This window comes from Leucoraja erinacea, chromosome 14 (assembly GCF_028641065.1).
Source record: "Leucoraja erinacea ecotype New England chromosome 14, Leri_hhj_1, whole genome shotgun sequence".
Classification (NCBI taxonomy): Eukaryota; Metazoa; Chordata; class Chondrichthyes; order Rajiformes; family Rajidae; genus Leucoraja; species Leucoraja erinaceus.
Genome location: NC_073390.1, coordinates 32,679,022 through 32,696,857, shown reverse-complemented (window position 1 = coordinate 32,696,857; position 17,836 = coordinate 32,679,022). Strand labels below are relative to the sequence as shown.

Here is a 17,836-nt window from a genome sequence, read left to right as displayed (position 1 = left end):
TGTATGTTCTTAATTATACTCACCACTTTCTTCCAAAAAAACCCAAACTATTGTCAATCTTATCAACATCCTGAAATACAACAAAGCAAGGGAAAGTGTTTTACATGTTTGCAGTACAATGGATGTGATCAATAGATTTATTGCAAAATTAACTTGTTATTTTGTTTCCACTGGAGTTGTTGGAAGCTTTACAAATGGAAGGGCATTCAATGAGCTGAAGTTAATTGCCTCTGATCTAAATGAAAAACACTTTTTTCCAAGTGCATGACAACTCAGCTTTCCCTAGACTACAGGCAAATCTAGAGACAAGGAGAGTTGGAATTAAATACATCTTTGTTCTTTATTCTTAAGTGGAATGTTTGTATTGATCAAACAGTCATTGACTACAATGTAAAAAGAGCTGCTCATGTACACGTTTCCAACCAAGTAGGTTTTCAATGTTTTGATGTGCAAAGACAGGTGCTACAAACTAATCATGATGTCAAACAAATAAAAAAATCAGAAATTATACGAAGATATCACACTATAAACTAATAGAGGAATATACAGTAAACCCTTGTTATAATAGACCACGGGGGGGGGGGTATCTGTGATTGCCGATTATCTGCTGTCCCGAGAAAGGTATTACCATTGTAGTTGAAAAAGTCAGCTATTAGCCAAGGGCTGAGCTTTTATTCTGAAATACTGTAAGTTCAGGTGAGAACCAAGAAAAGTAAATAAGGAGCAAGGCAATAATAACAAACATTGAAGAAAAGCTTACCGCGCCTGATTGAAGCGTTGAAGCCACACCACAGTATAGGGTAGGAACCACAATTAAAATAATAAATCGTGCCATTTACTTTGGAGAAAGTACTTTGTATACATAGCTTGTGTTTTCCTTAAGGTTCTACATTATTTGGTGAGTGCTGATGACAGAAGAGGGCGTCACGATGGCGCGGTGGCAAAGTTGCTGCCTTACGTCGCTAACAGTGCCAGAGACCCAGGTTCGATCCCGACTATGGGCGCTGTCAGTACGGAGTTTGTACGTTCTCCCCGTGACCGCGTAGGTTTTCGCCGAGATTTTGTACAAGTGTAAATTGTCCCTCGTATGTAGGATAGTGTTAATGTGTGGCAATTGCTCGTCGACACGGACCAAAGGGCCTGTTTCCACGCTGTAACTATTCTTAAAAAAAACCCGAAAAAGAGCTTAAAAATGATGAAATGTCTCGTTAGTACTGATGAACTATATTCAAGCAATGAGCCAGCATCTATGGAACAAAGGAAATAGGCAACGTTTCGGAAACCCTTGGGTTTCGGCCTGAAACGTTGCCTATTTCCTTTGCTCCATAGATGCTGCCTCACCCTCTGAGTTTCTCCAGCATTTTTGTCTACCTTCGATTTTTCAACAACTGCAGTTCCTTCTTAAACATATATTCAAGCATGTCACTTTACAATGATCTGGAGTTGAGTGCAAAAGTTTTGATGCCACCCGATTTGGACTGTATGTATTCTGCCGATACCTGACCCATTCATGAGATTTACAATTTCACTATATTAGTTCCAGTAGATTCTGATCTTGAACTAGTTTCATATGTATTTATAATTTTATGCATAAAACAACATTATATAGCTCCTTTCACATCTCTTTTCAGAATCGCAAAGCAATTCTCAGCCAAAGATGTATATTTTAAGATGAGGTCGAAAGGCTGCACAACTACCAATTTATTCTGGGTTATTTTTAACAAACACAAATATGATAATGCTCAATTAATCAACGCCATAAAATATTTAAGGGCAATACTGCTTTGCTGCAAGATAATTCAATGGGATATTTTACATCCACGCAAGGGAGCAGTGGTTTAGTTTAGCATTTCATCAGAAAGATGCCACTTTGAGCATTAGGCTGTTCCGCAGAGGCAAACTTGGGGGTTTTGCTCATGCCTGTTGAATGACAAACGTCTACAATCTTTTGTTTCAGAAGCAGAGATACTCCAAATGAGCACAGTTAACAATGCAACCCATTCAGCTTAGAGAGGACTGTGCCAGGTTGGGTGGGGATTGAGTAGGTAAGTCCCCCTTCTATTTTAACTGAAACCTCCCTTCACCACCATCCCTAACCTTATTCTGTCATAGATGAGAGGTTTAAAATGTCACCAATACCACCCACGGGTTTCTGTTGTTTTATCATCCTGCACTATCAGATTACATCCTGTAACTCACTCCCTGGAGATCTCTGTGACGTTCAGAAATCATGAAGTGTGAGATTCTTCTATTAGATACATACATGCTGTGTATGTATCATTCTATGATGTCCACAATAAGGATCCTGCTGGTTAATCACCTTGAGGAACACATTATTCTGTACACAAACCGTACAAACTGTCATGAAATCCCCATCCAGTAGCCTGTTCCAAGGTATTTGCTATTACATGCCATCAATGAAAATCTTGTTGTCATGTAATAACAAATACCTTGGAACAAGCGACTGGATGGGGATTTCATGACAGTTTATATGGTTTGTGTACAGAATATGCCCAAGTTGTCGACCTCCCCGTGGTGAGCACTGTCAACTGACCTCAGTCAGGCGAACGACAACAAACAGTGACAGCAGCAGCTCCGCAGCTTGGCGCCAACCCGGAGCCTGCTCGCTTTTTAGGGCGGGCACCTACGGATGTTGAACTGGATGGCATCACCCTGCTGCGGACCTCTGCTGACTCAAACGCAAGAAGAAGAAGAATGAAAATGTTACTAGAGCCTAATTGATAATTGACCGCCCAATCTTCACCTTAGCATCCTGATCTTGTGATTTAAAAAAAAAGTTAAACCTACCTCATTATTTCTATAACTCTCGGGAAATGCATATAGAGAATGGGTCAGTTAGTAGAGATGCACCACACAGCTGTGGTGACTCAGATTCAATCTTGAGCTGGGTAGTGTCTGTGGGAAGTTTACACTGTGAAGTGTGAAGCTGCCCCTCCCCCACATCAGTCTGAAGAAGGGTCTAGACCCGAAACGTCGCCTATTCCTTCGCTCCTTAGATGCTGCCTCACCCGCTAAGTTTCTCCAGCATTTTTGTCTACCTTCGATTTTTTTCCAACATCTGCAGTTCGTTCTTAAATACTGCTTTTATAGAGGGTTGTTTGCCTTTAAAAAATGGTTTATTGAACAGACCTTTTGTTGTGAAGATAGTAAAGATTAGAAGCAATGTAGGAAAATGCACTTTTCATGTTGCATTGAAAGTTCTCATTCAGAAAGTGCTTCAGGAGCTTCATTCAACTAAGGGTGGATAACCACTCTCAATTCAAAACTATTCAGTTTGACAATAGGAAATAAAGAATGGAATTTCCAAAGGCCAGGAGACAGGAAACCTTTTATCATTCGCAGTTCCACAGTAAATGCCCTTGCAGTCAAATTCATTGTTTTACTACTAGGCCAGTTTGGATGAATCACATAGTTGCTATGCATTGTATAAATAATGTTTTAACATTAATGAAGAAGGGTAAGCGAGTTCGGTATTACAACCGCGCATGCCCAGGTTATGGGTCATTCGGGATAAACATTCTCGCCAGACTGGGCTGCTGTGTGTGTACGGACCTGCATATTCATTTCAATGAGATTTATAAATAAATGTATCCGTCAAATATGTCAGCAGTAGGCCACAGCATACTGCATGCAGCACAAATCCACAATTGTATCTATTTAAATGATTGACTCAATACAGGACCAGCCTTGACAACGCATGAATGCCTGGAACGAACCTGTCAATTATCAAATCCCCAGCATTAGCATGTCACAGCCATTCAAATTCGATATTGATTTACATGAATTACAAGTTGTGTGGTCAACCAATTTGAGACAGTCCTTACATTCCTATCTAAACAACTTTCCTGAATTGAAGGAAATGAGGAGAATGTGCTGCGTGGGGAGTAGTTTGGAAAGTTCAGATTGGATTCGAACAGGCTGGTTAAACTTTCGAGGTGGGTTGGCTTAAATAAAGATGCTGTCGTCTGGAGGGAAGGAACGGGTGAGACTGAGACACAGACACATAATATAGCGCAGTACTGAAGGGCGTCTGCACTGGCAAGGTGTGGTTCAGATGAGACATTAAACCCGTTTTCAGATGGTTGAAAAAACAATGGAATGTTTAAAACAATGCAAAGGCATTGTTCTATTGTTATACTGCCCTCAGCCAAAAGCTAAAACGGATAATTGATTACTCAATATGGGAACTTGCTCGCGATATTTGGCTGCCATTTTCCCAGCCCTTCAAAACTACTTCATTGATGTGAAGGACATCTGAAGTTCATGAGATTCAAAGTTTATAAAAATAGCACAACATCAAAACCCAATAAATTTTGCTCCATCAAGAGTGAGTGGGTTTCTGGAATGATGGAGAAATGGTTGTCTGTATTATGACCAATAATGAATGAAGTATAAAAATTGTAATGGGCCTGTTCCATTTTTAGGCTATTTTTAGGCGACTGCCAGCGACTGTCATAGTCGTAGAAGGTTGCCGTAAAAACAGCGACTGGACCCCTCTTCGACATAAAATTAACAATGGAATAATTTTACTTTAACAACAGAAAAAACCCAGTCAGCACCTGTGACAACCTACGTCACCTGGCGACAACCTACGTCACCTGGCGACAACCTACGTTAACCTGGCGACAACTACGACAGCGCCAATGTCAGGAGAAGTCAAGCTACGCTCATTGGCGTCAAACCCACTGTCGCCGACTGTCTCGGAAAAACGTTCAACTTGTTCAACCAGAAAGATGCTACGACTCTTTGGGCGGCTGAGGAGACGACTCACGACCATCCAGGCGACACCTCGGCGACCATGTGGCGACAGCCTAGTCGCCGGCAGTCACCTGAAAAATCGCCTAAGTGGGACAGGCCCATATAAGGAAAATCTTCTAGATACTGTAAAGCAAAAACAAAAAACAAGACCTTTGCATAACATTTTGTTACCTAATAAAGATTGTACTTACACCCGTGAGAGGCCATCACCTCCCTGCCCCCCGTCCACACACACCGCAAGGGACCAGAATTTTGTCGGCTTATTTTCTGACATTCCACAAGACATTATTTGTGAACATAACGGAAAAGAACAGGGCAAAGGTTGGGTTTTAGATGTTTAATTACAAGGGGGCAAAACTGAAAATCTCAAAACATGACAGGATGTATGTAATGTGTAGGAGACTGTAACAATGGGCCAGATGGTTGGACATCACAATAGGTCCATACCTTTTCAGAGTACAATCAAATCAATGATTAAAGCAAACTTCCTCTGACGCAGAGTAATACCAGACCCGGTGGTGCGGTGCATGGTCAGAATATATGACTTGAAATTATTCCAAGCAGATGATAAATTCATGTTCCCGGAGCAGAATTAGGCCATTCTGCCCATCAATGTACTCCGTCATTCAATCATGGCTGATCTATCCTTCCCTCTCAAACCCATTCTCCTGCCTTCTCCCCATTATCCATACCACCCTTCCTAATCAAGAATTTGCCAATCGCCACCTGAAAAATATCCATTGATGGCCCCCACTTGCGTCTGTGGCAATGAATTCCACAGATTCACCACCATGTGAGATTCACCAAATTCAATTAATAATGTGGATATCAACCTTCTGAATGCAGCGTCAATATTAACTTCACAGACAAAATAAAAATAAAATTCTCAGACTTTCTTCACCATTCCATAAACATGCCTCATCCATCCCTCAGCTCTCTTTATATACCTTTTCCTTAGAGCACCAGACCTTAATACATGATCCCACAAATGAGCACCAGACATTAATATCACACACCATTTCTGATTTCATTACTTCTGGCTCTGTGCCCTCTAAAGCCTCCAACCTTAGTGTTCCCCAGCCCCACATGGCCCGATTTTATCTTCCCCCCTAAACCCACAAACAGAACTGTCCTGGTAGGCCCATTGTTTCTGCTTATTCATATCCCATTGAAATAATTTCCACATACCTCGACTACATCCTATCCCCCTTGGTCCAATCCCTCCCTACATATGTCCAAGACACGTCACATGCTCTTTGTCTCTTCAATGACTTCTGTTTTCCAGGCCCCCACTACCTCATCTTTACTGTGGATGTCCAGTCACTCTGTGCAGAACCATCTTCAACAACTAGAACCAGCAGTGTGGCAAAATTAGGAGCACTATCATCTTTAAATTGAACGTTTGACTTTCACTTGAGTACATTAGGCTAAATCCAGGCTAAAATATCAGAGGCCCAGGGAGCCGTTGGTGAGAGGGGAGGAGTACCTGCGCTGTAAGTACAAAATACACCGCGGGGCTTGTTTCCACAGAGGCCCAGGGAGCCGTTGGTGAGAGGGGAGGAGTACCTGCGCTGGAACCTGCGACCAAATCGCAAACGTTCCAGAGAAGGAGTCTGGGGGAAGCCTCTGATTGGTTCAGAGGAAGCCTCTGATTGGTTTACTTTTTTACATTTTTGCCTTTAGGCTAAGGATTCTGGGAGGTAAGGATTCTGGGAGTTAAGGATTCTGGGAGTAAAGGGTACAGTATTATTAGTAAAGTTTAACGGATAAAGTTTTGTGTTTTTTAATATTTAATATAGTTAAATTGGGAGTAGGATATGTCGGTGGAGATTGGCCCCGTGGTTTGCTCAGCCTGCAACATGTGGGAGATCAGGGATATGGTCGGTGTCCCTGGTGACTACGTTTGCAGGAAGTGTGTACAGCTGCAGCTCCTGGCAGACCGCATTGAACGATTGGAGCTGCGGTTGGATTCATACTGGAGCATCCACGACGCTGAGAAAGTCGTGGATAGCACGTACAGTGAGTTGGTCACACCGCAGGTAAAAGGTAAGAGGACAGAAGGGGAACGGGTGGCCAATAGTCAGCAAAGCAGTAGGCAGGTAGTGCAGGAGTCCCCTGCGGTCATCTCCCTCCTAAACAGGTATACCATTTTGGAAACTGTTGAGGGAGATTGCTCATCAGGGGAATGCAGCAGCAGCCAAGTTCATGGCACCATGGGTGGCTCTGCAGCACATGAGGGGGGGGGGGGGAGAGTGGAAGGGCAATAGTAATAGGGGATTCAATTGTCAGGGGAATAGATAGGCGTTTCTGCGGCCGCAAAAGAGACTCCAGGATGGTATGTTGCCTCCCTGGTGCAAGGGTCAGGGATGTCACTGAACGGCTGCAGAACATTCTGGAGGGGGAGGGTGAACAGCCAGTTGTCGTGGTGCATATTGGCACCAACGATATAGGTAAAAAAAGGGATGAGGTCCTACAGGATGAATTTAGGGAGCTAGGAGATAAGCTTAAAAGTAGGACCTCAAAGGTAATAATCTCTGGATTACTACCAGTACCACGGGCCAGTCAGAGCAGAAATAGGAGGATATTGCAGATGAATACGTGGCTTGAAAAATGGTGCAAGGGGGAGGGATTCAAATTTTTAGGGCATTGGAACCAGTTCTGGGGGAGGTGGGACCAGTACAAAGAGGACGGTCTGCACCTGGGCTGGAATGGAACCAATGTCCTTGGGGGGGTGTTTGCTACTGCTGTCGGGGAGGATTTAAACTAATGTGGCAGGGGGATGGGTACAAGAGCAGAGGGGCAGGGGGGTGTAAAATGAAGGTAGAAGCAATAGGTAGCAAGGTGAAAAGTAAAAGTGGCAGGCAGACAAAACCCGGGCAAAAATCAAAAAGGGCCACTTTTCAACATAATTGTATAAGGGGTAAGAGCGTTGTAAAAACAAGCCTGAAGGCTTTGTGTCTCAATGCAAGGAGTATTCGTAATAAGGTGGATGAGTTGAACGTGCAGATAGCCATTAATGATTATGATATAGTTGGGATCACGGAGACATGGCTCCAGGGTGACCAAGGCTGGGAGCTGAACATCCAGGGATATTCAATATTCAGGAGGGATAGAGAGAAAGGAAAAGGAGGTGGGGTAGTGTTGCTGGTTAGAGAGAAGATTAACGCAATGGAAAGGAAGGACATTAGTTTGGAGGATGTGGAATCGGTAGGGGTAGAGCTGCGAAACAATAAGGGGCAGAAAACGCTGGTGGGTGTTGTGTACAGGCCACCTAACAGTAGTAGTGAAGTTGGAGATGGTATCAAACAGGAAATTAGAAATGCTTGCGACAAAGGCAAAGCAGTTATAATGGGTGACTTCAATCTACATATAGATTGGGTGAATCAAACTGGCAGGGGTGCTGAGGAAGAGGATTTCTTGGAATGTATGCGGGATAGTTATCTAAACCAACATGTAGAGGAACCAACGAGAGAGCTGGCTATTTTAGACTGGGTATTGAGTAATGAGGAAGGGTTAGTTAGTAGTCTTGTTGTGCGTGGCCCCTTGGGCAAGAGTGACCATAATATGGTTGAGTTCTTCATTAGGATGGAGAGTGACATTGTTAATTCAGAAACAATGGTTTTGAACTTAAAGAAAGGTAACTTTGAGGGTATGAGACGTGAATTGGCCAAGATTGACTGGCAATTAATTCTAAAAGGGTTGACGGTGGATATGCAATGGAAGGCATTTAAAGACTGCATGGATGAACTACAAAAAAATTTCATCCCAGTTTGGCAAAAGAATAAATCAGGGAAGGTAGTGCATCCATGGATAACAAGGGAAATCAGGGATAGTATCAAAGCAAAGGATGATGCGTACAAACTAGCCAGAAAAAGCAGCATACCGGAGGACTGGGAGAAATTCAGAGACCAGCAGAGGAGGACGAAGGGCTTAATTAGGAAAGGAAAAATGGATTATGAAAGAAAACTGGCAGTGAACATAAAAACTGACTGCAAAAGTTTTTATAGATATGTGAAAAGAAAGAGATTAGTTAAAACAAATGTAGGTCCCTTGCAGTCAGAAACAGGTGAGTTGATCATGGGGAACAAGGATATGGCGGACCAATTGAATAACTACTTTGGTTCCGTCTTCACTAAGGAAGACATAAATGATCTGCCGGAAATAGCAGGGGCCCGCGGGTCAAAGGAGGTGGAGGAATTGAGTGAAATCCAGGTTAGTCGGGAAGTGGTGTTGGGTAAATTGAATGGATTAAAGGCCGATAAATCCCCAGGGCCAGATAGGCTGCATCCCAGAGTACTTAAGGAAGTAGCTCCAGAAATAGTGGATGCATTAGTAATAATCTTTCAAAACTCTTTAGATTCTGGAGTAGTTCCAGAGGATTGGCGGGTAGCAAACGTAACCCCACTTTTTAAGAAGGGAGGGAGAGAGAAAACGGGGAATTACAGACCAGTTAGCCTAACATCGGTAGTGGGGAAAACTGCTAGAGTCAGTTATTAAAGATGGGATAGCAGCACATTTGGAAAGTGGTGAAATCATTGGACAAAGTCAGCATGGATTTACGAAAGGTAAATCATGTCTGACGAATCTTATAGAATTTTTCGAGGATGTAACTAGTAGCGTGGATAGGGGAGAACCAGTGGATGTGGTGTATCTGGACTTCCAGAAGGCTTTCGACAAGGTCCCACATAAGAGATTAGTATACAAACTTAAAGCACATGGCATTGGGGGTTCAGTATTGATGTGGATAGAGAACTGGCTGGCAAACAGGAAGCAAAGAGTAGGAGTAAACGGGTCCTTTTCACAATGGCAGGCAGTGACTAGTGGGGTACCGCAAGGCTCAGTACTGGGACCCCAGCTATTTACAATATATATTAATGATCTGGATGAGGGAATTGAAGGCAATATCTCCAAGTTTGCGGATGACACTAAGCAGGGGGGCAGTGTTAGGTGTGAGGAGGATGCTAGGAGACTGCAAGGTGACTTGGATAGGCTGGGTGAGTGGGCAAATGTTTGGCAGATGCAGTTTAATGTGGATAAATGTGAGGTTATCAATTTTGGTGGCGAAAACGGGAAAGCAGATTATTATCTAAACGGTGGCCGATTGGGAAAGGGGGAGATGCAGCGAGACCTGGGTGTCATGGTACACCAGTCATTGAAGGTAGGCATGCAGGTGCAGCAGGCAGTAAAGAAAGCGAATGGCATGTTGGCTTTCATAGCAAGAGGATTTGAGTATAGGAGCAGGGAGGTTCTACTGCAGTTGTACAGGGTCTTGGTGAGACCACACCTGGAGTATTGCGTGCAGTTTTGGTCTCGAAATCTGAGGAAGGACATTATTGCCATAGAGGGAGTGCAGAGAAGGTTCACCAGACTGATTCCTGGGATGTCAGGACTGTCTTATGAAGAAAGACTGGATAGACTTGGTTTATACTCTCTAGAATTTAGGAGATTGAGAGGGGATCTTATAGAAACTTACAAAATTCTTAAGGGGTTGGACAGGCTAGATGCAGGAAGATTGTTCCCGATGTTGGGGAAGTCCAGGACAAGGGGACACAGCTTAAGGATAAGGGGGAAATCCTTTAAAACCGAGACGAGGAGAACTTTTTTCACACAGAGAGTGGTGAATCTCTGGAACTCTCTGCCACAGAGGGTAGTTGAGGCCAGTTCATTGGCTATATTTAAGAGGGAGTTAGATGTGGCCCTTGTGGCCAAGGGGATCAGAGGGTATGGAGAGAAGGCAGGTACGGGATACTGAGTTGGATGATCAGCCATGATCATATTAAATGGCGGTGCAGGCTCGAAGGGCCGAATGGCCTACTCCTGCACCTAATTTCTATGTTTCTATGTTTCTATGTATCAAGGGAAGCCTGTGCTAATAAATGGGAGAGGCATAAACTGACCACTGCCTGCCCTTCGGTGTAATAGATCCCACAACACTATTCCAAAGAGCTACCCCCATCATCCTGTCCAATCTACCATTCAATTTCACATGATAATTTGGCCATTTTCTTCGTTGTGATTTTGGACTGGAGATAGGGAGGCAGGGTTAGGTGGATGGCCTGCTTTGTACGAAGGAGAGACATAAAGGGCTTGAATAACTCAGTGGGTCATGTTCATAATTTTTAGGAGCTGAATTCGGCTATTCGGCCATCGTCTACTCCGCCATTCCATCATGGCTTATCTATCGGAGGTAGACACAAAATGCTGGAGTAACTCAGCGGGACAGGCAGCATCTCTGGAGAGAAGGAATGGGTGATGTTTCGGGTCGAGACCCTTCTTCTGATCTACGTATCTTTCCCTCTCAAACCCATTCTCCTGCCTTTGTCCCATAACCCCTGACACCCTTACTAATTAAGAATCTGTCAATCTCTGCCTTAAACATATCCATTGACAACCTCCACAGCCGTCTGTGACAATGAAGTCCACAGATTCACTACCCTCTGACTAAAGGTCAGGCCACATCCCTGGAGAACATGGATAGATGACGTTTCGTATTGTGACTATTCTTCATTCTTGCTTTGTACTAATAGGTTACAATGATGACCATATTTTAAAAAGTATTCACTGGCTGGGGAACATTTTCAGACCCCTAAGGTCATAGAAAGTGCCACAAAATAGTTTTTTCTTTAACACATCCTTCTCGAGGATCCCCAAAACTGAACTTAATCCTCCGTCTGGGATCTGACAAATGTTGAAACAAAACATTTCTACACTCTGGCACCCTTAAGATCAATCACATAGGCAAAATAACATCCCCAGAAGTGTTTCCCATTCAATTGAACGTATTGCAAAAATTAGCAGCAATACACATGTGGTGTCATGGCAACACTATAACAAATGAAGTGAAACCAAAACCCATGTAAATTAACGGCCAGAGTACATCAAGAATTGCCTTTTCAGTTAGGAGACTGAAATGTGGGTTAGGCCATGAACATGTTTGCATGGTTTATGAAATTTATCTCCGCTGCATTTGGGAGATTATACAGCACCCAACAATTAGTAAAGTTGAAGTGATTTCTCCTGTAAACAAAAAGTAGTAAAATCAATCCATCTGAATTAATGCAACATTAATCTACTTTTCAACATCAGCAAAGTGATGGATAGCGTTGCTTGCTCTCAGGTGGCATTTACTCAAAATGAATCTTTCCACCGATACTCAATGGATTTTAACAGGTCTCCTTGGTTACAAATTTCATAAATCATCCTAATTCAAATGTGAACCGAAATAGCTGATTCCGGGAGGCAAGCGGAAAGAGAGAGTTCTTAACATTAAGATGAATTTTACCGTGTGGCATTAAGAAGCCTTAGTAAAATTGATTTATTGAAGATTCTCAAGAAATCTGCACAGGATAGACTCGTACCTTGCACTAAGAAAATTATTATGATTCATAGAGTCATATGGCATAGAAACTCACTGACTCCAGAGTGACCATATTAATGATCTGGATGAGGGAATTGAAGGCAATATCTCCAAGTTTGCGGATGACACTAAGCTGGGGGGCAGTGTTAGCTGTGAGGAGGATGCTAGGAGACTGCAAGGTGACTTGGATAGGCTGGGTGAGTGGGAAAATGTTTGGCAGATGCAGTATAATGTGGATAAATGTGAGGTTATCCATTTTGGTGGCAAAAACAGGAAAGCAGACTATTATCTAAATGGTGGCTGACTAGGAAAAGGGGAGATGCAGCGAGACCTGGGTGTCATGGTACACCAGTCATTGAAAGTAGGCATGCAGGTGCAGCAGGCAGTGAAGAAAGCGAATGGTATGTTAGCTTTCATAGCAAAAGGATTTGAGTATAGGAGCAGGGAGGTTCTACTGCAGTTGTACAGGGTCTTGGTGAGACCACAGCTGGAGTATTGCGTACAGTTTTGGTCTCCAAATCTGAGGAAGGACATTATTGCCATAGAGGGAATGCAGAGAAGGTTCACCAGACTGATTCCTGGGATGTCAGGACTGTCTTATGAAGAAAGACTGGATAGACTTGGTTTATACTCTCTAGAATTTAGGAGATTGAGAGGGGATCTTATAGAAACTTACAAAATTCTTAAGGGATTGGACAGGCTAGATGCAGGAAGATTGCTCCCGATGTTGGGGAAGTCCAGGACAAGGGGTCACAGCTTAAGAATAAGGGGGAAATCCTTTAAAACCGAGATGAGAAGAACTTTTTTCACACAGAGAGTGGTGAATCTCTGGAACTCTCTGCCACAGAGGGTAGTCGAGGCAGTTCATTGGCTATATTTAAGAGGGAGTTAGATGTGGCCCTTGTGGCTAAGGGGATCAGAGGGTATGGAGAGAAGGCAGGTACGGGATACTGAGTTGGATGATCAGCCATGATCATATTGAATGGCGGTGCAGGCATAAGGGCCGAATGGCCTACTCCTGCACCTAATTTCATGTTTCTATGACCAGCAAGAAACAAGTTACAGTAATCTTGCACTAATGCCAATTTTATATTCCCCACAATTCCCATCAACCTGTCCCATATTTTATCACTTGCCTGCACAGTGGTGCAATTTACAGTGTCCAATTAACCTGCCAACCAACATATTTTTGGGTGTGGAAGGAAATCCACACAGTCACAGAGAAAACGTGAAACGCCTCACGGGCAGCATCAGAGGTCAGGATTGAACCTAGGTTTCTGGAGCTGTGAGGCAGCAACTCTGCTAACTGTACTACTGTGGCACTCTTGGAGGTCAATCATCTTGAGGAGCTCCTCAAGACACTTTCACTTCCTTCATTAACACCCATGACAAGTGGGATGTTCACTGATAATTCCATTTGAAACCTCTTAGAAAATGAAGTAGCCCACGCCTTAATGCAACAAAGTCTGGGTAACATTCACACTAATGGCTGATGTTCACATGTCATATATGCCACTCAATGGCTATATAAAGGGGAAGACTAGCCAGCTACCATAGACATTCAACAGCATTATTGTCACGTTGTTTCCAACCATCAATATCCTGAGGAGTCCCTATTCACATCAAAGTGAATGAGAACAATCTGTGTCTGTGACTGTAAGGTTGAAATCTGATATCCTGAAGCAAGGAACTCTTCTTCTGATTCTCCAAGACATTTCTACCATCAAGATGGCCCAAGGAGTGTGTTGGAATATCCACCATTTGTGTCGATGAGTACAGCTCCAATGGCAGTCAAATCCCCAACACCACCCAATATAAAACAGCTCACTGGATTGTTATCATATCCACTACATTATACATTCACTCCTTCCACCACTCACATATTGTGGCTGCAGTGTGTGCCAAGCACAAAATGCCAGTAGCAACCTTTCCAATGGCATGCAATCATGGCTCCTACCATGAACATGGCACATGGAAACACCACCATCTCTTCATCAGGTATCATCTGGCCACAAGCAGCTTGGTCATTCAGCAAGGTCATGGCTGATCTAGTATCTTAGCACCACTTTACAGCACCAACCTTATATCCCTGAAATACCTCAATATCCACACACAATCTCTGCCTCGAATATAATTAATGCCTGCGACTCCACAGCCCTCTTTGGTAGAGAAAATTCCAAAGGCTTAGTGCTCTCTGGGTCAAACAACTTTTTCGGAATTCTCTGCCACAGAAGGTAGTGGAGACTAATTCACTGATGTTTTCAAGAGAGAGTTAGATATTCATTTCACTTGCACTTTATGTGCAATGTGACGAATAAAACTGATTGTATTGTATATAGCACTTAGTGCTAATGGAATCAAGGGATATGGGGAGAAGGCAGGAACGGAGGTTACACAAAAAAGCTGGAGAAACTCAGCGGGTGCAGCAGCATCTATGGAGCGAAGGAAATAGGCAACGTTTCGGGCCGAAACCCTTCTTCAGACTGTCTGAAGAAGGGTTTCGGCCCGAAACGTTGCCCATTTCCTTCGCTCCATAGATGCTGCTGCACCCGCTGAGTTTCTCCAGCTTTTTTGTGTAACCTTCGATTCTCCAGCATCTGCAGTTCCCTCTGAAACACGGCAGGAACGGAGAACTGATTTAGGATGATTAGCCATGGTGATGATCAGCCATTGAATTGCGGTGCTAGCTCGAAGTGCCGAATGGCCTACTCCTGCACCTATTTTCTATGTTTCTATGTTTCTACATTCTATGATGAAGTCCAGCCACTTATTTGGTGACTTTGACCCCTGGATCTATTCACCCAGGCAAGGAAACATTAACTCTTCATCTATTCTACCAAGCCACTTAAGGATTGAATAGATTTCAATAAGATCTCCCCTCATTCTTCTGAGCATCAGAGAGTATAGGGCAGTATGCTTTACTTCTCCCCACATAATAAAACAGCCACTCCAGCAATCATTCTGTGAACCTCACTGCACTCTTTCATCACAAATATCTTGAGGTAGGGAGAGCATAAATGAACACAATAGTCCAAGTGTGGTTTCAGGAGGATCTATATAATGGAAGGAATACATTACTCTTGTACGCAAATTCTCTTGCAATGAAATCTTCCATTTTATTTGCCTTAGTAATTATTAGTACTACAATTTTACCCAATGAACTAAAATTATCCATTTAAGTAGCGTACTGTTAACTACTCAAGAACAAATGGGGAAAAGCAGTAAATGCTACTCCTGCTAACCAAATTCACAGCAGAATTTGATAAAACTGATAAGGCAATGTGGAAGGAGCCTTAGACCAAATCCATCTGCTATTGGATCTGCCAGCAAGCATTTGATGAGAATACAGTATAAGAGATTTATTGTATCCTTTCCAATTTTAGAATGCTAGATGAAAGAATATAGAAAAAGCATCAATGAACTTTGAACCCTTGCTTCACCTTCTGAAATACGTCTGATTGAACACACGGACACATGACAGATGATTTCAACAATGTGAAAGGTTGGGTTCTATCATGTTATCCTAACAACTAGATATTATTTAGGGCATTAATGATCTTTGTGCTTCCATCCAATGCTCCAACATTGCTTTGAAGCCATCTTTCACAAGGCCACTTAGCACCATGCTGCCTGACAGCTGCAATCTATTGTGATGCTGAGTATTCTTGTTATTATTCACTGGCTGCAGTGAATTTATACCTTGCAACAAATCATCTTTGTATTAATATGGATTTTGTAATGTTACACACTAATGGCTGTAACATTGTTCTGCATATCATATGGACAGTCCAGCCACCAAGAGGCTGAATCTCAGAAAATGAATTTTATTTTAGAAAGAGTAAAGAAACTCACACACTCCATGACAGAAACTTGGTTGTCATCTCTTTGATCAGCAGACCCTTGCTACGAGGAAAGGTTTGCTTCAAACTGAAAGGAACTGCCGTGTGGTTTTATGATGCAGAACATTACTGAATGTTTCATTTTTGAACTGTTTTGGGACTTGCTTCTATCTAAATAACGCCCAAGTTCTGAACCTTTTCATACCTCTAGTTTCCCTCTCCCCTGACTCTCAGTCTGAAGAAGGGTCTCGACCGGAATCGTCACTTATTGCTTTTCTCCAGAGATGCTGCCTGGCCCGCTGAGTTAGGCTAGAATTTTATCTATTTTAAAAATAACACTTCCTTATTGTATCATATCCACAACCGTTATTCATATTGACTTCAAGTTGCACAGAAGAAACACAACTGGGATGATTTAGTCACATTTGGTGGACTAATTAAACTCCACGCAAAAACAAAAGCAAGCTAATGACATGGGGAGACAAAGGAGAAAGTGCAGCTCTTCCTGTTCCGTGTGAGTGCGTGTGTTGGTCACTGATAAGAAGCAAGCCTTGAACAGGAAATCCGTTAAAGGCCAACATTCAACCAACTCTGAAATCTTAAAGCGCAGCTATAGTTAGCGGAAAATAGCAGACGGTAGTTGTATGTAACATGGCAGACATAGTAGAAAACAGTACAGACCAGGCCCCCAGCCACCAAGCCCAGGGTGTGGAGCAGCTGATCCAGAGTTCGACCGATGGGCAGGTTACATTTGACGACAGTGGACTCTCTGCTGTCTTACAGAGTGGCTTGGAGAACCTGAGACTGGAGAGGTCCTTGACAGATGTTGTGCTGTCCGTGGACGGCAGGGAGTTCTCCTGTCACAGGGTAGTCCTGGCTGCCGCTAGCAGCTACTTCAGGTAGGCAAAGAATAGCCAAGGCTTTCTTTATTCTTGTGGCCGGCATGCTTGATAATTTCATTTGCAACGCCATTGCAATCTTAAGAGAAATCTCGCTCTGCAACTTACTAGGTAAAGGTTTTTGTCATGCCCTCTTACTTTAAGAAGCTGATGAAAACCTTTAACTTTAATCAAGCTTGTGCTTACTGGTATTGCATATGTGACCCATTGTTAAATTTGTGTCCATAAAGTACCTTGGGATGTTTTTGTTATGTCGAAAGTGTTACATAAATGGAAATTGGTGATCATTTTAATTGTCCTCCTCCAAGAGAGATTTTTTTTTGGGTTGTATATTGTATACCTAAACAAAGAGACAAATAAATATTTAATAACTACCTTTCAATGAATTACTGTTCACTTTGCAGATGCTAAAATTGCCGACCTTTGATAAAGCAGATTTGTGTCAGCTGATTTACCCTGTGGTTTCTTTCCTCTTACATGCAATGACTGTCGATTTGCAACCATTATGTCAACAGAATGGGGAAATGCAAGAAGGGAGGTGTATTACGAAACTGTGCTAAGATGCTGTTTACTATTGCAAAGAGCCCCAAGAAAAATAAGAATACTAACAAAAAAATGTTGATCCCATTTTATTTGACTGCGGTCAGTTGTTAGTTTTTAAGTAGCCCAAAAAAAGGCCTCCTATGAAGCAGGTTATTTCAAATGAATAACAACTTGCAATAATGCAGCATTCCTTTGACATGATGAAAACATTCTAAGGTACTTCACAGGCTCAACTTTAACAAAGAGCCCCCCAAAACAATATTAATCTTAGAGTGGAATCTTAGTGGAATCTTAGAAAACCTTTTCATAGAAGATTTATGGCTAGTTGGTCCATCTTGCTTGGCTTAGGTAAAGGGAGCCATGTAACCTAGTCTTACCCTCCAGCCCAAGTATGAATCAGCATATTCCTTATTAGATTC

The 17,836-nt window shown here is 42.7% G+C and overlaps 1 protein-coding gene across 2 annotated transcripts in view; it reads left to right on the top strand.

Moving 5' to 3' along the window:
- Nucleotides 1–16,425: 16,425 nt before the first annotated feature.
- klhl6 (kelch-like family member 6) overlaps nt 16,426–17,836 on the top strand; it is a 35,206-nt gene continuing 33,795 nt past the window's right edge. The window contains exon 1 of one of the 2 annotated variants that reach the window (XM_055646108.1): nt 16,426–16,874. In XM_055646108.1, the coding sequence (XP_055502083.1) occupies nt 16,627–16,874 (248 nt within the window). In that variant the 5' untranslated portion in view covers nt 16,426–16,626. The remainder of the gene's footprint in view (nt 16,875–17,836) is intronic. The other variant, XM_055646109.1, reaches the window with a different exon arrangement.